The sequence below is a fragment of the Sinocyclocheilus rhinocerous genome, unplaced genomic scaffold (assembly GCF_001515625.1).
Source record: "Sinocyclocheilus rhinocerous isolate Xijiao unplaced genomic scaffold, SAMN03320098_v1.1 scaffold683, whole genome shotgun sequence".
NCBI classification, from domain to species: domain Eukaryota; kingdom Metazoa; phylum Chordata; class Actinopteri; order Cypriniformes; family Cyprinidae; genus Sinocyclocheilus; species Sinocyclocheilus rhinocerous.
The window spans coordinates 316,944-337,745 of NW_015642819.1; the positions used below are offsets into that span (position 1 = coordinate 316,944).

Sequence of the window (20,802 nt, forward strand, 5' to 3'; positions counted from 1 at the left end):
ATTTGGTACTTTTAAAGTCTATAAAGAATTTTCCTTGGGAATGTAATTGAACGACTGAGATTCAATACAGTACAAAAAGTATGAAATAGTACAAAAGTATGAAATACTTAAGCATTGTAATGAAGTACAGTAATTCAAATACTTTACACTCTTATTTACATCTCTGGGCTGTTCTAGTTTGACACTTTGTAGAAATTGGCCTTGTATGAAAGAACTGTACTATCTGAGCTCACAAAAAAAAAAAAACCTGGAGAGTGACCGAACAGGGCCGCAGACACATAAAAAAAGATGTGGAAATACAGCGAGTAGACATGTGTGTGCGAGAAGGAGATAAAACGGGACAAGCTGGGACAAGAAGGGGGACAGCCATCCCGCCTTAGCCCTAAGGAATGAGAAAAGATGAAGGGACGAGAGAAATTAACTGCACTTGGTTTTCCATCAAAGGCAAGCCTCAGCAGGACACCACGCACAGGGATGGAAGAACCGGAAACGACAGCAAAAAGAATACTAACTGCCATCTTTATGGCATCTGTTTGTGTACGAAGCTCTCATGTTACACAGAAAGAGCATATCCAAAGATTTAAAGGGATTGACAAAAATAACCGCATCATCTGACATCACTTTATAGACGAGCAAACTTATGCATAAAGAAACGTGCACAAGATCCAGCTCTAGTCTTTACATAAACCATGAACATCTGTTTACCTCAGCTACTTCCTCCATCGAGGCTAAATGCAAACGGGGTAGTGCCAAAGGGCAACTCATAAAGAGTGCTTCCCTCTGTGTATCCCAGTCACATGAAAAGGCCAGTTCCTCTAAGAGCCCGAAGCAGTGGATTTTACTCATGCCTGCTTTCCAAAAATCACCTTGTCCTTGAAGTAATATGGGTGTTTTTACACGTGTAGTTCGGTTTTCTTTTCTTTTGGTCAGGACCAATAAAGTAAATGGTACATTATGGGTTCACTTATCATTCACTGTCATTTTTAACACTCAACCTAAAGATACAAAAGGGAAAATCATATGGTCACAGCCTGATTGGACAACTTGTGTTGTATTATGTTGCATATTTTGCAAACTTACCGAACATCTAAAACAATGATGTATGTTGGGCTAAATGTGCTCAATGCATGTGTGTACATATGGTGGTATTTTACCAGGTTATAAATCAAAGAGCTTATAAAATGTGTAAAAGAGCTAGAACAGTGCCAGGAGTTCACACTTATTCAAATGAGCCTCACTAACAGTGCAGTCGCACCAGAGTTCGTTTTAATCAAACTAAACCTGCCAAGAGTGAACACATCCTATGAAGAATTTCCTTCATGAACTGTTTGGGCTGCTTCTTTGTCATGATTCAGAAATGACTGATACTTTCCCCATTCATCAGAGGTCAACATCTGTAGTTCAAGTTCTGAGTCAGAGTGTAAAAGAGATAAAAGAGGAAGAGCTGCGGAGCTTCTTTAGATTAACAGCACAGGGTCAGTCTTAGACATGAGTGAAGTTCAGTAAGATCTACTATTCTGATGGTGAAACATGCTGACAGAGGTCAGAACTGTTTGCACAAACAAAGCTCTTTTGTGCTTCTGTTGAAGAACTCACTGCAAATTTGAAACTAATGCAAACTTTTAGAAGAACTACAGGACATATATAGTTCCTATATATTGTTCCTATTCAGATCAGTAGTATACAAAAAATGATTACAGTTTTGTTAAGGAACATTCTACCTGATCTTAAAATTGGTGTAAACCAGTTAATGTAGATGTTACCACACAAAATACATTATTAGGTTATCTGATGCAATAAATGTTACAATGTACAGTGGGTATAGAGAAGAATCACCCCCTTTACAATAATCACATTTTGTTGCTTTGCAGACTGAAATGAAGACGGACACAGTTTTTGTTTTATCCAGCTGTATTTACTCTGTATTTACTGCAACTTTTAGCATCCAAGTGAAAGATATAACACCATCATTTAAAAAAAAAAGGCAGAATTACTGAGTTGGAAAAAGGATCACCCCCTTGTGTCAGTATTGTGTCGAACCACCTTTTGATTTAATTACAGCCTTTAGTCTGTTGGGATACGTCTCTACTAACTTTGCACATCTAGACTTTACAATATTTGCCCACTCTTCTTTGCAGAACTGCTCAAGTTCAGCTAAATTTGATGGTGACTTTTGTCGACTGCAGTCTACAAGTCATTCCATGGATTTTTTTTTAGTGGGGTTTAAGTCTGGGCTCTGACTAGTTCATGCAAGGACATTCACCTTTTTCTCCTTCAACCACTGTGTGGTCAGTTTTGCTGTGTGCTTTGGTTCATTGCTATGTTGGAAGGTAAACCTTTTTCCCACTGACAACTTTCTGGCAGAGGGCAGCAGATTTTCCTCAAGAATTTGAAGGTATTTTGCCCCATCCATTTTTCCGTCTATCCTGATTTTCGCTATAAATTCCTGCAATTACTTCAGAGTTGCTGTAGGCCTCTTGGTCGCCTCTCTGAGCAGTTTCCTCCTGCCTCTTTCATCCAGTTTGGAGCGACTCCCTGATTCAGGGATGGTCTGTGTTGTACCAAATACCTTCCACTTCTTAATAATAGATTTCACTGTGCCTCTAGGCATTGATAAAGCATTTGAATTTTATTTTGTATCCATCTCCTGATTTGTGCCTGTCCACAACTTTATCCCGGAGATCTTTTGACAGTGCCTTGACACCCGTAGTTGATTGTTTGCTTCAGTTGCACTACCAAAGACTGAAATACTCCAGGAAAGCTCTTTTCATGCTGAGCTCATCAAAATGACCACAGTTGATCACAGTTGAATGTTAAATGGCTTTGTGTGCCTTTGAGAAGGTGATTAGCTACATCTGATTGAGTTTACAAGTCGTTTTTAGGAGGGGGTGATCCTTTTTCCAACTTCCAAAAGTGATTTTTTTTATTTAAATTTTTTTTTTTCTGACATGTTGGTGTTATATCTTTCACTTGGATGTTAGAAGTTGCACTGAGTAAATAGAGCTGGATAAAACAAAAACTGTCTGTCTTAATTTCAGGCTGCAAAGCAACGAAATGTGATTATTGTAGAGGGGGGGTGATTCTTTTCTATACCCACTGAAAGTTCAACTTTTCTAGTTTCTAACTTTTCCTAGAAAATAAATGAAAAGGTTTCTATTTAGAAAAAAGTTGATTTACAGTACGCATCAAGTGGGCTAATGCCCATCAACATGAAACTGACATCTGAAATCTGACATCTGATACAGTATCATGCAGGGGTCAACCCTTGTACACTGTAAAAAAAAAATAATAATAATAATAATTTTGTCAGACATATTTAATTTTAAAGATAGACTGAACTATCAAAGAAGATTAAGTTGACATTACACACAAATTTAATTAAAGTCTATATTTAAGCCATTTAGTTTAAGCAACTTAAACAGCTATAACTTACAATGCCAAGTTCGGAAAGGAGGGTCTAGCTAACAGTCTGATGAGCGTGCTCAATTTGATCACTGATGATGCACTTGAATTTATGTTTTTGGTCAAAGCATGGGGACTTATGATGACAAATATTTGTTATTCGTAATTAATATATGTTTTAGCTCCATATAGTTTTTTCAATTATATTTTGTTATAAAAGTTGTGTAATATTTCAATTCACCATTATGTTAGTGTTCTCTTCTGCTAAGTTTCTTCCATTTCAATGAGTAAGTGTTGGTGTATAAGTAACTCTATATAACCTTCTCGGTTTGCTCAACAAACTGATACACAAGTTAGAGTTCTACATCACCATGACTGTGTAAAGTTAATGATCAGCTTAACTTAAAATGTTTACTGAACTTGGATCCACAAGCAAAAACGTTTTGATTTTATAAAACTCAAATATTTTTGATATTTCACAACTTCTGATTTTTACATTATATTATGGCAGTACCATTGTAAAGTAATGGTAAAATATGGCACAATCACGGTACCAATGCCATGACATTTTTTGATACTTTTTGGGGTCTTGAGAATAGTTTTAAATGTTTATCCTTTTAGCATTATAAAATCTTCCACCATTTTTTTTATGTTTGTCTTATTTCTGTAATATCTGTAGCCTATTTGTTAATAACTCTGTTACCTCAGATAGGCACAGGCCTGTGTAAATCAGTCCTTAAAATCTGCTGTATTATTTATTAATAACAAATCACTGTTATGGTAAATGTATGTGATATCAGGTTCATTATGTGACTTTGAGGCTTAGAAAAGGCTAAAATTGCTAACAATTTAAGAGTAGCGTCAACATAACACGTCTATTTATTTCATAACACTGCGATAAGAAGTTACATGAACCCGTGAGAAACATGGGCGAGGTTCGCTTCCAACACGGGATACACTGAGCTTTGGTGCTACAAGAAGGAAGTCATTTTCCAGGCTCCTTTTGGAAAACAGACTAATAGTATTTACTGAACCAATGTTCTGAAGTTAGACAACACACTTTACAATACAATTAGACAGATACAGTTCATAATTGTGTTTTGCGCACATCGCGGTAGCCTGTAAATTATACTGTACATCCGCATTATTGGCATTGTAAAGGTGTTTTACCTCTTCCAAAGTGGCAACTGTATTCCTGCAGTGAGCCATACGCGTGCAGAACACTGATGTTGTTGGTGCTTTATAGTCCTCACTGGTAATGTCCATAAACTCCAGTACTGACAGTTGATCAGGCATGATTATTCCCTTTAAATCAAGACTAAAACCAAGACAAGAAACATAAAGTTTGTTAAATGTTGTCCTTTACTAAAAGACCGCACACAACCCGATTCAAACTCAGTCCGTGTCAGTCATTCCTTAAAGTATTTTGTTTAAAAATTTCCGCGTAGAGTCCAAACATATCAAAAAGAAAAAGAGGCACTGAGAAGTTCATTCGTCTTTGAACAGGAGAGCTGAACAGCTCCATCACACGCGCAACTGACCAGATCAACACTTCTGGATTCCACCCATTCGTACCTGTACAGTAGAAGTTCACTTTACATGTGATTTGTAGGCGGATTCATATCACCCGTCAATCATATCCAGTCCGCCAATGAGAGAGAACTCCCGATCTTTTTGTCCAATCAGAGTTTAGGGATGTAACCTAACGCAGGAAACCTGAAAAGCTGAAATAATTTTAGAAAAACAATACGCTTTTAACGAAGCACACATCTTCCACACAATATTCTAACATTCTAACTTAATATATTCTAACTTCTTTATTTTCACTTCGAACTTTTATTTTGACTCATGACTACACCGGAAGTACTTTTGTCATGTCCGTAGTGTGTGGTTCTCAGTGCGCATCAACGTTGTCTATTATTATTAGAAATATCGATGGATATTGAATAAGTAATTCTCAGTTAAGCATAACATACACCATAAGCATGGCTACAAAACGTAAAGCGGATGTGCCTGTGCCTGCAGAAGAGAGTGATCAACTCCTCATAAGACCACTGTGAGTTCAGTTCGTTTATACTGTGTTCAGTAGTAGTTCTATTCCGCGCCAAATGTTTTGGTGACTTACTGTTTGACTTACAGTTTTCAAATAATAAACACAGTATTTAACTGGACCAAAATGACATTCAAGATGTTTTGCACCCGTGTTAATCCTTTCTCTGAGTACTGTAACTGTTAGATCTTTACTGTGATGTTTTACTTTTACAGAGGAGCTGGTCAAGAGGTGGGCAGGTCCTGTATCATCCTGGAGTTCAAGGGCCGTAAAATCATGGTTAGCAAAATTTTGTGCTCTATCCTACTTTTGATGGATTGCCAGATGTGTTTTTGACATGTTATGTCTTTCCAGCTGGACTGTGGCATCCACCCTGGATTGGAGGGCATGGATGCATTGCCTTACATTGATTTGATAGACCCAGCTGAGATTGACCTGCTCCTCATCAGCCAGTGAGTCCCATTCTCTAAATGAAAGATATCAAGTCATTGACATTGAACTATCTGCTGACAACCCCTTTTCTCTGGTAGTTTTCACTTGGACCATTGCGGAGCCTTGCCATGGTTTTTACAGAAGACAAGTTTCAAAGGGAGGACTTTCATGACCCATGCCACCAAAGCCATTTACCGCTGGTTGCTGTCAGACTACGTGAAAGTCAGGTACACCAAAGCTCTTGTTTCAATAAAACGGCACTTTAATTTTTAATTTTTTATACAGAGCCAGCTCTAATATATTGTCTGGTTTCCTTGTTTCTGAAGCAACATCTCAGCGGATGATATGCTGTACACTGAGACTGATCTAGAAGAAAGCATGGACAAGATTGAGACCATCAACTTCCATGAAGTGAAAGAGGTGGCCGGCATCAAGTTTTGGTGCTACCACGCAGGTCATGTTTTGGGAGCAGCCATGTTCATGATTGAGATTGCAGGAGTGAAGGTAGGTGAAGTTTATTCATTCAGATCTTTTCAGCAACACTCGCACTCAGTTTGTGCTAATGATCATGGTCATTCTCTTCAGCTACTGTACACAGGAGATTTCTCCCGTCAAGAAGACCGACATCTCATGGCAGCTGAGATTCCCAGCGTCAAACCAGACATTCTGATCACAGTGTGTACTAGATTTTATGCTGGCAACATGATTTGTTTGTCCAGTGTTCAACAAATTATGTTTTTCTCTGGCCCCACCACAAACAGTTTTTACTTGTTATTTACGTTTTATTTACAAAATAAATACATTACAACATGTTTTATACCCGTCTTCTTTTCTATTCATGTAGGAGTCTACATATGGCACGCACATCCATGAGAAGAGAGAGGAGAGAGAGGCTCGTTTCTGTAACACGGTCCATGACATAGTGAACCGTGAGGGCCGCTGTCTCATCCCCGTGTTTGCTTTGGGTCGAGCCCAGGAGCTGCTGCTCATTTTAGGTGAAGTCCAGCAGTCCAGACTCTCAGCCTCATCATCAACAATGCCTTACTGAAGTTCTACATGTCCTCTATTTCAGATGAATACTGGCAGAATCACCCTGAACTCCATGACATTCCTATCTACTATGCCTCATCCCTGGCAAAGAAGTGCATGGCTGTGTACCAGACCTATGTGAACGCCATGAACGACAAGATCCGCAAAGCCATCAACATTAACAACCCGTTTGTCTTCAAGCATATCAGCAATCTTAAGGTCTTCTAAATCTGTGAATAGACCAGGCAGAACTTAGATTTTAGTTTGGTTTAGTCATTTTGTTAGTTGCTTTTGTTTTTAAAAAAATATTTCTATATATTTTGATTAAATTTTTTTGTAGCAGTCTTAGTACTTTGACTTATTTCAGTTAGTTGACAAAAAAATAACTAATTTTCATTTAAGTATTTATCTAATATTTATATTTTCTTTTGAATTAGCTGTCATTTTAATATTTTCTGTGTTCATTTTAGTGTTAGTAATTTAGTTTTTTTTTTTCTTTAATATATTTTAGATATTTTACTTTATTTAATTTTTTTTGTTTGTTTGTTTATTTTTCAGTTTTCATAGTAATTTTGTAGTACTTCAACATATTTATTTATTTTAGTTGCCAAGAAAATGTTATAATTTTTGTTTAAGTTTTTTAATATTTAGAATTGATCTTAATTCCGCTTTAATTAAATTACCTACAAATATTTGTAGTAGTTTTAGTTAATAATAACAACACTTGTTCAATAGGAAATACAAGTTTTATAATCCAAAAATGCATCTAATTTGTATAAACTTGTGTGTTCTCCTCCAGAGCATGGACCATTTCGATGACATTGGCCCTAGTGTGGTGATGGCATCTCCAGGTATGATGCAGAGCGGTCTTTCCAGAGAGCTTTTTGAGAGCTGGTGCACCGACAAGAGGAACGGTGTCATCATAGCAGGTTATTGTGTGGAAGGAACTCTCGCCAAGGTGAAGCTCCTTGATCTTCAGCAACAATGTCACCACAGATCAGCATCCGGTTTCTTATGAATGCTGAATTAAACCTGCCCTAACCCTGTTTTCTCTTCAGCATATCATGTCTGAGCCAGAGGAGATCACCACCATGTCAGGACAGAAGCTTCCGCTGAAGATGTCTGTGGACTATATCTCCTTCTCTGCTCATACGGACTACCAGCAGACCAGCGAGTTCATCCGAGCTCTGAAACCTCCTCATGTGGTAAGTGATAATGTCATAAGACGGTCATGGCGGCAGGTCATCAGGTTCTAGATCAGGTGTCATGTTATTGTTGTGGTTTTCAGATCCTGGTCCATGGAGAGCAGAATGAGATGGCTCGACTGAAAGCCGCCCTGATTAGGGAGTATGAGGACAATGATGAGGTTCACATTGAGGTGCACAACCCTCGTAACACCGAGGCCGTCACGCTGAACTTCAGAGGAGAGAAACTGGCTAAGGTGAGAGCGCAGCTGTCATTCCTCCACGTCTCTTCAGTTTTCATACCCACAGTTAGATACAGCTACTGTAGTAGTTTGTCAAAATAATAATCACAAACAGTTCTTCTGCCAAGTAAAATGACTGATTTAGTTTCATCCTGACTACGACTAAAATCTTTCTTTAGATTTAATGAATCTTTCTTGAAACATCTTGAACTCTTTCTTTTCATATCATTTTATCATTACATCATTGTCCTTTTCATTACATATTTTTGGTCTTCTTTTAAGGTGATGGGCTCTCTTGCGGATAAGAAGTGTGTGCAGGGTCAGCGGGTCTCTGGCATCCTGGTGAAAAAGAACTTCAGTTATCACATCCTCGCCCCCTCTGACCTCTCCAGTGAGCTGGTGTTTGTGATCGCTTCAGGTGTTTCATATGTGTTTGAGTGTGTGCTTCTCACACCTGTTCTTTTTTTCTTAATGATGCAGATTACACTGATCTGGCCGTGAGCACAGTGAAACAGACTCAAGCCATTCCCTTCACTGGCCCTTTTCCCTTGCTTTTGAGTCAGCTACGGCACCTGACAGGTGTGTATACCTGTGTGTGTGTGTTTTGTGTTCATATGTGGTGCTCATCGTGCGTGTGTGTGTGTTATAGGTGATGTGGAGGAGATTGAGATCTCAGAGAAGAGCACGCTGAGAGTCTTTAACAGCATCACAGTGGTTCATGATCAAAACGTGGTCTTGTTGGAGGTGAGGCGGCACAGCAGTCATTCAAACACCAGTGTTACTGCGGCAACTGAAGTGACTCAGGTTGATTGTGTGTGTGTCTGTTGTGTTCTTCCTCCAGTGGTTTGCCAATCCTCTGAATGACATGTACGCTGATGCCGTCACCACAGTGGTGCTGGAGGTGCAGTCAAACCCTAAAGCTCAGAAAGGTGAATGCTTTTTATCAGCTTAACAGCTCAAAGAGTTCTCTTAAAATAGTTATGCTCTTATGCTCTCATTTATTTCCATTCTTCCTTTCTCTTTTCATTTTCATTCTTTGTTGCTTTCTTCCTGTTTCTAGCTTTGATGGCTTCCTTTATTTCCTTTGCTTCCTTCATTCCATCCATCCATCTTTCTTTCTTTCTTTGTCTTTTTAGTAGTCTTAATCTTGCATTCTTCCTTCTGTTCTTGTTTCTTTCCATCTTTCTTCATTCCTTTTTATCTTTATCATTTTCTTTTCTTTCTCTTTCTTTCTCATTCTTTCTCACTTTTTGATTCATTTCTTTTACATTCTTCTTTCCTCGCTTTTTCTCTTACTTTCTTGCTTCCTTCTCTTCTTTTTCACTTTCTTTCACTTTTCAAAATTTTATTTTTTCTTCATTCTTTCCTTTATCATTTTACTTTTTTGTCTGCTTGTTTACTTTCTCACTTCATTTTTGCCTTTTATTCTTCCTTCCTTTTATTTCCCACTTTTCATCTTTATTTCTTCATTTTTTGCTTGCTTCTTTCATTCCCTTCTCTTTATTACTTGCTTTCTTCCTTTCTTTCTTTTCTTCCTTCTATTTACTTGCTTCCTTTCATTCCCTCTTTCTCTTTTTTCCTTCCTTATGTTTCTTTATCTTGCTTTTATTTTTATTTTGTCATGATTTAAAAATAGTTAATAACTGGTCTTATTTACACCAACATTTTTGTTTTCCTAATTTTTTCATTGTAGCTGTTCAGCCCCAAGAAAAGAAGGTGGATGTGAATGTTTTCCAGAACAGATTACTGAAAATGTTCCAGTAAGTTCATCCTCACAGCACTCAGCTAACTGTCAATGATATTTATGATGACCTAAATTCTTCTTCTGCCCCAATCTGCAGAGACATGTTTGGAGAAGAATGTGTCGACTTTAAAGACAAGAACTGTCTCGCTGTAAGTGTAGACGGGAAAACTGCCTTCATCAACCTGGAAACCAGAGTAAGCATAACACTCTGTGATTCGTACACACACTTACGTTTTATGGGAAGGCAAGTCTTCTAATTCTTGTGTTTTAATATTTGTGTTTAGACCGTGGAGTATGAGGAGGCCAATTCTGAAGATGATTCTCTCAGAGAAATGGTGGAGCTCGCTGTACAGAGGCTGTATGAAGCCATGAACCCTGTCATGTGAGATGGGCTCTTCATTTCCTTAAAGAACTTTTGTTATCAGGGTCCATCTAATTTGAACTACTTCAACCAGACTGAAGACACCAGATACTAGACTGGACGAACCATTGAATTGACGTTAAAATCAAATGTAAAACAGTTAAAGGTAAATGTTGATACATGTGTTCAGTCTACTGCAGTTCTCTTTTCAATTCTGCTACATACAATGTGTAGTGATCATTTAAAATCTTGTTTTTGTTTTTTATTGCACATTTTTATGTTTAGGAAAATGAGCTGTAATTTCAGATCCAATCTACTGATTTAATAAAAGAGGTCTTTGTGTCAAGTTGAGCTTACATTTCAGTACAACTTAAGGGTGACACTTTATTTAAAAATGAAGGCTTGCAAAATAGACCAAGTTACAGAAATATCTAACACTCTGATACAAAACACTGTCTTAATATTCAATACTTTCTCTCTTGTCCCATCACAACATTGTGAGGAACCATGCAGTCGGAGAATTATGGGCACATTTCTTAACATCGAAAAAGGTTTCACAGGATTTGACACCAGAGAATAACAACAAAGCACGCTTTCAGGGTTGGACGACGTAATAAGATCTAGTACTTAGAAATGACACTAGTATGCTTGGTATTCTACAAGATAAGCACCAATACATTCCCAATTACATTGTTGAATAAGATTCAGAAAAAGGTGACTGTTCAGCCACCTATAAATGACATATTGTCATACTCCCTTTTTGAGTTTTCCTGTAGATTATATTACAAAACACATGGAGTAAAATAAGATTTCACAATACAAAAAAATAAAATACAAGGCACTTTGGATGCTGATCTCAAAGCAGTGTTCATCAGTACATTCTTATGGGAGCAGCTGCATTATACATATTCTTGCATACAATCATGAACATTGTGTTGCAGAAAAGTCTGACTTGTCTGTCTTTTGATTTAACTAATGACTTTGGTGTTTCATATAAAGCCAATGAGCCAAAAACGTTCTCATTTACCAAACATCTATAACATCTGCTGGTACAACTGTTTCCAGAACAAAAGAAAGAAGAGACAATATCTGAAAATATCAAATTCCCCTAAAATGTCAGATTGTCTTTTGCAAACAATAAAAAGCAAGAACACTAGATTGTGTTCTACAGAGAATACAAAACAATTTGCTGGTGAGTGTCAGAGCACATACACATAAAATATAAACTAAAATATAACAGGTATATTCATAACAATGGTTCTCATGATCTGTTAGCATCTGCTCAACCTCTTAGACAAAAACAGACCTGTAAACATCTTAGTATTGGGCAGTTAAGCTTTAACAATGAAGCTGGTCATTTGTAGATAATGCTGACGAGATCCGGTGTGTGTGTGTGTGTGTGTAATTAAGTGTGCATATTGCATAATCCTAACAGGACTTGATAACATTGAGTTCCTATCTAATGCCTAGTTACTGAATGATTTGTGCCTTCTGTTTCTTTATAAAAGTCCCTTAAAGGGATAGTTAACCCAGAAATAAAGCGATTGCCCCAACATGTGCTATAGTGTTTTAAGGCTATGCGATAGCTTTGTGGAGGAACAGACCAAAATTTCGATAATTTTTCATTGATAATCTTCATTCATATGTTGTATTCATGAAGGAAGCAGCAGTGAATGAATCACCATTCTGAGTCTGGTGCACAAAACCAGCTTATGTTCATGAATGGGACTGAAGTTCAACTCAGTTTAATGATCCATTTGCAGCAGTTGAAGTGGGGATGTAAAGGGAAATAGAAACAAAAAAAGTAGGGTGGGGACTTGGTTCTATCCATCAGTTGTTGAAAGGATAGAGGCAGATCTGAATGCATATGTCCAGCATACGTCATAGGAGAGATGTGTGTTTCAAAAGCAAATTATAAGGTGCTAAAAAAATGAAAATGATATCAATAACATGCCTTTAGAAAATAGATTTCATACCTTCTTTAACAGCTGAAAAAAATTGTAGTCTTTTCCTCACACAAAATCCTATCATAAGGTTTCAAAAGACTTGGTATATTGTGCACAAGTCTTATGAATCACTTCTGAGATTCTTCAATGGTGCTTTTGCATCCTTATTTATTGTGAATTTCTCGATAAAAAGACCAGCGAGACATTGAGATTTTCTCCTTCTGAGCTCCACAGAAAACAAAGTTATTCAGCTTTGGAACGACATGAGTATGAATAAATCATAAAATTTTCATTTTTGAGTAAACTATCCCTTTAAAACATACTGCATTCTGGTTATTTTCAATACTGGTGCTGTTAGCACACATTGCAGTTCAATGCTTATGTAATGCTTGTTCTGCTCAACTTTGAGCATTCCCAATCATATTCCCTTAGAATATTGTTCATTCATACTCACATTTCTTTTCCCCATTAATTACCCTTTTTTCCAATTTATACAATTGCACTTAACATTGAGTTTCCTTGCTATTACTCTGTGCATGTCTCTTTACCCTGAAGGACATGGCATTCTCTCGGTTCTCCGTCAGATCGTCAAAGGAGCGTGACGCTGAGCCGGAGGTAGGGAAGTCTTCTCCCAGGGCTTGTTCATCCAGGTGGGAATCATAGCTGGGATCTTCTTGGATGGTGGCCATGTGTTGGGGCTCTACTGTAGGGAGAGGACACGGGGTTGGGGTTGGAGCTGGAGCCATCTGAGAGATGGAGACAGGGGGTGTGCTGGTCTGCAGAGGTCCAGACGCCTGGAAGCGTGGCACTGCAGAGGAGCCTGAGGATGAGGGTGGTTTGAAGATCCGCACTGAGGCTGATTCTAGACTGCTCAGCAACTCTGCATTCTAGAACAGCACATAAACACTGTCATTTGTTACACTTCATAATATGTTAAAGAAAATAATATTTTCTGTTTTCTGATTGGTACTTACACTGGGGTAGAAGAGTGATTTTGTGTTCAATTCATACTGCTGGTCAAGTTTCTTATCCTAGACAAAGATACAGGAATGTTCACAAAAAGTTTTTTTGGATGGGGCCTGTCATTATTGCAACTTCAAATATTTTGCATTTAATATATGAAATATTTATTGTCTGTGCTCTTTTGCTTTGAAATCAATCAAGTTTTTCTCAAATTTGCACTGAAGCAAGTGAAATTTGTATAATCAGATGGGTTGTCAAGAACCTAAATGACCGTCTTCTTAGAGTGTCATTTCGTTTCGATCTTATTGTGATTTATTTTTTCTCTTGGTGTAAATAGACATTTTGCCTGTGATTCATTTCACCTTTTTTATGGTGCGAAAAAGATATTTAGTCTGTGAATTAATTAAATTTCTTGTTTGGCTTTTGGTGTAAATAGACGTTTCGTTTGTGATTCATTTAACCTTTTTTGCTCTTGGTGTGAATATACGTTTTGTCTGTGATTAACTTTTTATTTTTGTTCTTGCTGTGAATAAACATTTCTTCTGTGACTTATTCAATTTTTTGGTTTTAGTCTTGGTGGAAGCAGACTTTTCCTCTGATTAATTTTTATTTTTCATTTCACTTTCGGTGTAATTAGATCTTTTGTCTGCAATTCATTTCACTTGTTTGTTTCACTCTCGGCATAAATAGTCCTTTAGACTATAATACATCTCAAGGTCAGACTATTATAGTAGCAGAACCTACATTTTCTCAGAGCTACAACTAGCTGTAAGATGTTAGTGGAAATGACTCACCACACAATGGACCAGAATGCTGGACTTTTCCTCTGATTAATTTTTATTTTTTATTTCACTTTCGGTGTAATTAGATCTTTTGTCTGCAATTCATTTCACTTGTTTGTTTCACTCTTGGCATAAATAGTCCTTTAGACTATAATACATCTCAAGGTCAGACTATTATAGTAGCAGAACCTACATTTTCTCAGAGCTACAACTAGCTGTAAGATGTTAGTGGAAATGACTCACCACACAATGGACCAGAATGCTGAGAGGGATCCAGAAAAGTAGTGAGAAGACCACCACTGAGCCAACAATGTTATCAGCCAGAAACTTCCCTGAGAACAAAGACACAGGTCTCATTCCTCCATTGGATTTCAAGTGCGATAAAATCACTGTGTTCACAGATAACTTACCAAAAGTATTGATGTCCAACTTCTCAATGAAATCCCACAACCTCTCAATAACATCCTGGACTTGCTTCATGCATTTGCCCTGGGAATGAGAGGAAATGTTTTAATAATTGAACGCAAACCATTTCCAATTGTCAATTGGAAAAAAAAAAGGTTGTTTCCAATAATTGAACTACTGCAAATGACCTGTGAATAAAAACAGTGTCTTTACATAACTGTAACTATATGTTGGCACTCACCACTCCATCACAAAAGCCCACAGTGCAGGGTTTGCCTTTCCGCAGAAAGAGGTGGTTGCCCTTGTCATTCACATAAGGAGCACATACAGCATTCTTATCCCTACAGCACACCTTACAAGAGTTGTTTGTCTCTGAAAAATTACATACAGGAAAAGTAAAAAAGGTAATGTTTGCTCGAGACTGTAAAAAAAAAACTGTAACTGTCACGTAGCAACAGTATTAGCGTAATCAGCAGGTCAGTTTACCATTGCAAGCACACGGCCGCAGGTTCTCCACAGCTTCACAGAACGGGATGCACTCTCCATTTAGACACCGGCCATTGTCCACACAGATGGTCTCGTTGGGAAGGTTCTCTGGAGGAGGGCACTCATTGCTGTGTCCTGTAAGAAGCACAGAAGAATAGACTTTCAGTGAGGACAAAGGGCTGGACAAATGTAGTTAAATCTCATCACTAAGGAATTTCGCTTAAAGAAAATAAAGCCTGATTTTAGCAGATGTTTTTTGCATTGCAACACTTTACATGACATTTAAGCACATTTTCTTCCCAAATTCTCATTACCATAATGCACCTGGATAATTTACTTTCAAAATCTTGGAATTTCTATTTGCCTCTAGTAGTGATTCTCATTATATCGTCATAAAATCTCAATAAATAAAAGCAAGTATACCAACTACTACAATGATATACAAATATTTCTTAATTTAAATATAATACAGCATAATTTCTTTGCATTTCATTAATGAGAATGGGATTTTTTTTATTGTGATATTAAGTGATTTCATAATGCAAAATATTTTACCATAAAAACCTATAAAAAATATGGTACCATACATATATGAAAACAAAAACTTGAACGTAACTTAGAAATGTTGTCTTGGCAGCTTACTGAAATAAGTTTAAGTTGAAGTACTAAAATTGAAAACTAAAACTGAAATAAATTAAAGCTATATAGAAATATAAAAAAGATCTAATTAAAATGACAAAAGCACATCAAATTATTAAAGCAAACTAAACTGAAAATGAAAACTAAAAATATAAATCTAAAAGTTAATTCAAAATAATACTATAATATAATAATATATAAATAAAACTCAAATTGTTCTCAATCTGAATTATTCAATTACAATTATTCAAGTACATCCAATTATCTAAACTTGAAGTTTGTCAGCTTTTGCCTCACCTGTACAGTAAGAGCTTCCCTTGCAAGTGGCATTCATTGGCTCCTGACACACCTTGCCCTGCTTCTCAAACATGCAGTCTTTGCAGCATGCACTGTTCCTGTCACTGGTGTAAAGAAAAAAAATTACAGAAGTTACAGAAAGAAACCCTTTGAGATGCGAACTAATAATTTACCTTTTGGGGAAGATTTACAAATGAGGGTGAGTAAATGACCACAGAATTTTCATTTTCGAGTGAACTGTCCCTTTAATTCAGCATATCGGTGCATTTTTTCATGAGGCCACATGGAGGAGCTGTACCTGCACTGCATATTGGGCCACAGTTTGCAGTTTGACATGCAGCAGCGGTCGCTGTTGAGGTGGAGCAGTCCAGGATCACACTCCTCACTTTCCTCCACCCGTGAGTTTCCACACACATTGCTGTTCCTCTTTGTGAAGCAGGTGGAGGCCTTGGCCCTCAGTCTCTTTGCTATGGAGATCTTACTGCAGTTTGAAAACAACTATAGGGGAGCACAAAAACAAAACACTTACAAAAGGATCATGTGACATTCGGAACAAGGACACCAAGCTGAATTCAAATCACCAAAGGACGTACTTTATTGTTAGAGTGGTCCCCGCTCACCGCAATGGGGTACATTATGTATTTGCCCCCCTGGTCCTCTCTGGGTGCGCAGTACGGCACATCATCTGGGTCATGAACAGCACCAAAGTTGTGGCCAAGCTCGTGGGTAGTAACCAAGTCCGCTTCCTGTTTGTATATGGTCAGAAAATCGGTTTACCAAATAAATACATCAAGTACATTTGTTTGGCCTTCACTTGCCTTGGTAAGAATGGTTTTCCCGTAATTTTGGGTGCTGGTTAGTCCAGTGTTGAGGTATATAGCACGGTTGTCATTTCCTGAAGGAGGACACTCTTAAAACAGACAAACAACAACAACATAAAACAAAATGTCTAAGTGTGGTGAAAACGTAAGACCAAATTTATTCATCCATAATATGGTATTTGCACTCACTCTCAGAGCAAAGACCTCCAGGAAAGCCTGGTTTGGAAGGAGCCACGTACGCCAAGCCGAGTGTGCCTTCATCAAAATCCTGATATGTGAACAGATGAGCCAAGCACACCTTGGATGCATTATCTGCGATGTCAATGCTAAATTGCTGCAGGGGGAAGACAAAAAGACATTTTTTTACTACATTTATAGCACAGCTGTTTAATCTTGACCTTAATCTCAAGGCAAATCAGGAACCCTAAATTCCCTTGGGAATTTCTAAAGCACATTTATGGAATTGGTTTTCTATCTACAAGCAAAATTAAGGTCTCAGGAACATAAGGACTACAAATGTGACTTTAAAAAAAAAAAAAACTAATTTTTTTATTCAGCAACAATGCATTAAATTGATCAAAAGTGACAGCAAAGACATTTTTAATGTTACAAAATATTTCTATTTCAAATAAGTAATGTTCTTTTGGACTTTCTGTTCATCAAGGAATCCTGAAAGACACCACGGTTTCCACAAAAAATTAATCAGCACATCTGTTGTCAACACTGATAATAATAATAAATGTTTTTTGAGCACCAGATCAACACATTAAAATTATTTTTGAAGGATCATGTGACACTGAAAATTCAGATTTACCATCGCAGGAATAAATTACATTTTAAAATATATTAACATAAAAAAATATATATATTTGTATTAATATTTAACAATATTACTGTAAAATTTTACTGTATTTTAATAAAGTAAATGCAGCTTTGGTGAAACTTCTTTCAAAAACAATAAAAATCTTACCCACCTCATAATTTTGAACAGTAGTGTATCTTTTAAAATCACTCAGTGGTTTCAGGATTCACATTTGAAGTATGACTATGAATCATTAATATAAAGTTCAAAAGTCTCTAAGTAATTTTAACTACAGACTTATTTTAATGAAAAATCCCACACAAACAGGCTAAATGATGGTAATTCTCCCGCGGGTTTTATGACTACAACTCTAATAACTTTTCCATTCTTTATCTTTGTTGGTTCTCTGCCAAAAAGTTCACAGGAAGAGATGGATAGTGAAACACAATATTCAAGTCCTCAATAATATTCTTCACTTTCAAGTAGAAGCACCTCTCACTGTTTCAAATTAGAACGGAATACAGAGACCACGCTCTCATTAACTCAGTCATTCACTCCTACAGCTCCAGCTCGCTCACCTCCAGGAGCTTCTTGACGTCCCAGACATTTTTGCTCTTCACAGGAGTCCCTTCCATGTTGAAGTGGGCACCTCCCAGCTCTACTTGTGTGGGTGTCTTGTTAATTATGATCTGAAAGAGACAAATTCATGTTTCTGGCTCCAAAATAGCATCTCATTAGATCCCATGTTCTCCTTAAAGAACCAAGCTTACCTGCTGAATCTGAACTCCATAACCTTTATACTCCTCATCCCAAGATGTATTACGGTAGATGTCATCCACACGATCAATCAGCTCAATCTAAGCACATCCAAGGCAAATTTGCAAGACATCTGCCAACAATTTTATATAACCTTCCTCTCAGATGACAGCTTTTAAATGGAAATGTAAGGTTTAATACAATGGTACTCAACCAGGGGATGGGGCCCACTTGGGGGCCTCAGCAAACATTTAAGAGGGCCACAATATGACTTAAAATGATTCTATATAAAAGTTTGGGGTAGGTAATGTTTTTAAAAGAAGTTTCTCATGGTCTTACCAACGCTGCATTTATTCGATCAAAAAGTAAAAGTAATATTCTGAAATATTACAAATTAAAATAACTTTTCTATTTTAACACATTTTATTATGTAATTTATTCCGGTGATGGAAAAGCAGATTTTTAGCAGTCATTACTTAAGTTTTCAGAGTCACATGATTATTCAGAAATCATTATTCATTATTATCAATCATTATTATCAATGTTGAAAACAGTCGCTTAATATTTTTGTGGAAACTGATAATTTTTTTTTCAAGATGCTTTGATGAATATAAAGTTCAAAAGGACAGCATTTATTTGAAATAGAAATTCACTTTTGATCAATTTAACGCATCTTTGCTGAATAAAATTATTAATTTCTTTCCCAAAAAAATTCTAACAAACTTAAACTTAATGTATATCAAATTCTAAAATATTTAATCAGGTAACAATTGCTATTTGTGGAATAAAAAAATATTTTAAATCACTAATGGCTAAATTAATTGATGTAAAAGTGTAAACCCTGAAGAACATTAAATTATTGAAAATTCTGCAATGATAGAATTTTATTATTTGAATTATTTTTGTTATTTAATTGAACTATTTTAATAAATTTCCACTCCTAGTTTCCATAAATAAAGTTTGAAAATGAGCAGCATTGTCATTACAGCAGAGAGTGTCTTTGATAATGTGGTCCATGAAGTCAAAAAGGTTGAGAACCACTGGTCTAACAAGCACTGTCCTATTGAACTAAATGTGACAGTTTTTCAGAATTTTAATACTCAATTTGAAATTTGTTTGTGTGTGTCAGGAATAAGGCCCGTTGACAATATCGAAACTGAAGGCTTTTTTTTACCAGGTAGTTGAGGGTGGTGCTCTCCTCCTTACGGCCCATGTGTTTGAAAAAACGATAGTCGGCCACAAGCAGCAGAGGGCAGGTGTTCTTACTGTGGTCCAGCGTCTGCCTTCTCTCTCTCAGGTGCCCTATGGAAGAGAAGCGATGGTGAAAATTGACAAAGGGTGAAAAGACGAAAAAGTTTAAACATGGGTGACAATGCAACTAAATAAAGTGGCGTGTCATATTACACTGTCTAGATTCAGCTCTGATAAGCAGGAGAGAAGTGTCAGGTGACAGGTCTACTTTAAACCAGATGTGTTGTTGCAGAGAGCCATAGATTGAGATTTCAGGATTTGATAACATGTTAAACATCTACAAATTAACTCAATGACTCACCATCCTCCTCCTCGTCATCTTCATCTAGTGCACTGGCTGCTCGCACACTTTCTGGAAGCATCTCACTGGCATCTGCACTGATGTAGCCGCACACTTTTGGAGCTGCCAGCCGGCTCACATTCCTAATGTCTTCTGAGCGATATACGAGCAGCCGATCGTCACGAGGGTTTTCGATAAACCTCCACAATGGCTGAATGGTTTAAAAATCAATGTACTGTCTTTGTTAAGGGGCATAAACTAAATCATATTTGTGATGTTATAATACCTCAATGTTGTATTCCGCTTCATCAGTAAGAATATGAGCAGTGAAGTCATTGTCACCAATATGTGCTTGTACTCTGGAATTCTCCTCTCCTAGAAATCAAGGTAAAAAAAAAAAATCTATGTGAATTACACATGAACAGTTAGCTAGATTTTAAACATTTAAAGGGGTCATATGATGTTGCTAAAAAAAACATTATTTTGTGTATTTGGTGTAATGAAATGTGTTTATGCGGTTTAAGGTTAAAAAAACACATTATTTTCCACATACTGTACATTATTGTTTCTCCTCTATGCCCCGCCTTTCTGAAACGTGTCGATTTTTACAAAGCTCATCGGTCAGAAAAAGCGAGGTGTGCTGTGATTGGCCAGCTATCCAGTGCATTATGATTGGCCGAATACCTCAAGCATGTGACAGAAATGTTACGCCCCTTACAATATTGTGATGCCCTGTCCGGCCGGAGCGATGAGACAAAAACATTAAAACCCATTATAAACGAGGCATTTGTTGCATCCAGTGGGGACATAATTACGGATTATAATGACTTATACTGTCTTTTTACGCGTTGCATTGCATCGCGCCGCGTAAACTTAAAACCATGTCTGCATTTGTGATCAGAGAAACGACAAACAAGAAGCGCTACTCTA

At 37.1% G+C, this 20,802-nt stretch overlaps 3 protein-coding genes across 5 annotated transcripts in view; 1 reads left to right on the forward strand and 2 right to left on the reverse strand.

Annotated features, from left to right (window-relative positions):
- Positions 1–4,982, reverse strand: part of LOC107756582 (arf-GAP with SH3 domain, ANK repeat and PH domain-containing protein 2-like) — a 32,640-nt gene extending 27,658 nt beyond the window's left edge. Inside the window, exon 1 of the mRNA XM_016573754.1 lies at positions 4,573–4,982. Coding sequence (XP_016429240.1) covers positions 4,573–4,698 — 126 coding nt within the window. The 5' untranslated portion in view covers positions 4,699–4,982. The remainder of the gene's footprint in view (positions 1–4,572) is intronic.
- A 212-nt stretch (positions 4,983–5,194) lies between these two features.
- On the forward strand, positions 5,195–10,790 carry LOC107756584 (cleavage and polyadenylation specificity factor subunit 3). Its single transcript, XM_016573758.1, has 18 exons — positions 5,195–5,458; positions 5,668–5,731; positions 5,807–5,904; positions 5,983–6,111; positions 6,211–6,388; positions 6,470–6,559; positions 6,729–6,879; positions 6,957–7,132; positions 7,713–7,871; positions 7,972–8,118; positions 8,202–8,354; positions 8,622–8,730; positions 8,820–8,918; positions 8,989–9,083; positions 9,181–9,268; positions 10,033–10,099; positions 10,181–10,277; positions 10,368–10,790. Exons 1-18 carry the CDS (start codon positions 5,388–5,390, stop codon positions 10,467–10,469), a joined length of 2,073 nt encoding a protein of 690 aa, XP_016429244.1. The 5' UTR covers positions 5,195–5,387; the 3' UTR covers positions 10,470–10,790.
- An 89-nt stretch (positions 10,791–10,879) lies between these two features.
- The window catches only part of LOC107756583 (disintegrin and metalloproteinase domain-containing protein 17-like), a 14,334-nt gene continuing 4,411 nt past the window's right edge, over positions 10,880–20,802 (reverse strand). For 2 of the 3 annotated variants that reach the window (XM_016573755.1, XM_016573756.1), the window contains 16 exons: positions 20,159–20,247; positions 19,894–20,083; positions 19,516–19,643; positions 18,356–18,442; positions 18,164–18,274; positions 16,973–17,117; positions 16,781–16,872; positions 16,556–16,708; positions 16,261–16,460; positions 15,963–16,066; positions 15,027–15,161; positions 14,782–14,912; positions 14,546–14,624; positions 14,379–14,467; positions 13,365–13,421; positions 10,880–13,277 (listed from right to left, as the gene is read on the reverse strand). In XM_016573755.1, the coding sequence (XP_016429241.1) occupies positions 12,894–13,277; positions 13,365–13,421; positions 14,379–14,467; positions 14,546–14,624; positions 14,782–14,912; positions 15,027–15,161; positions 15,963–16,066; positions 16,261–16,460; positions 16,556–16,708; positions 16,781–16,872; positions 16,973–17,117; positions 18,164–18,274; positions 18,356–18,442; positions 19,516–19,643; positions 19,894–20,083; positions 20,159–20,247 (2,174 nt within the window). In that variant the 3' untranslated portion in view covers positions 10,880–12,893. The remainder of the gene's footprint in view (positions 13,278–13,364; positions 13,422–14,378; positions 14,468–14,545; positions 14,625–14,781; positions 14,913–15,026; positions 15,162–15,962; positions 16,067–16,260; positions 16,461–16,555; positions 16,709–16,780; positions 16,873–16,972; positions 17,118–18,163; positions 18,275–18,355; positions 18,443–19,515; positions 19,644–19,893; positions 20,084–20,158; positions 20,248–20,802) is intronic. The other variant, XM_016573757.1, reaches the window with a different exon arrangement.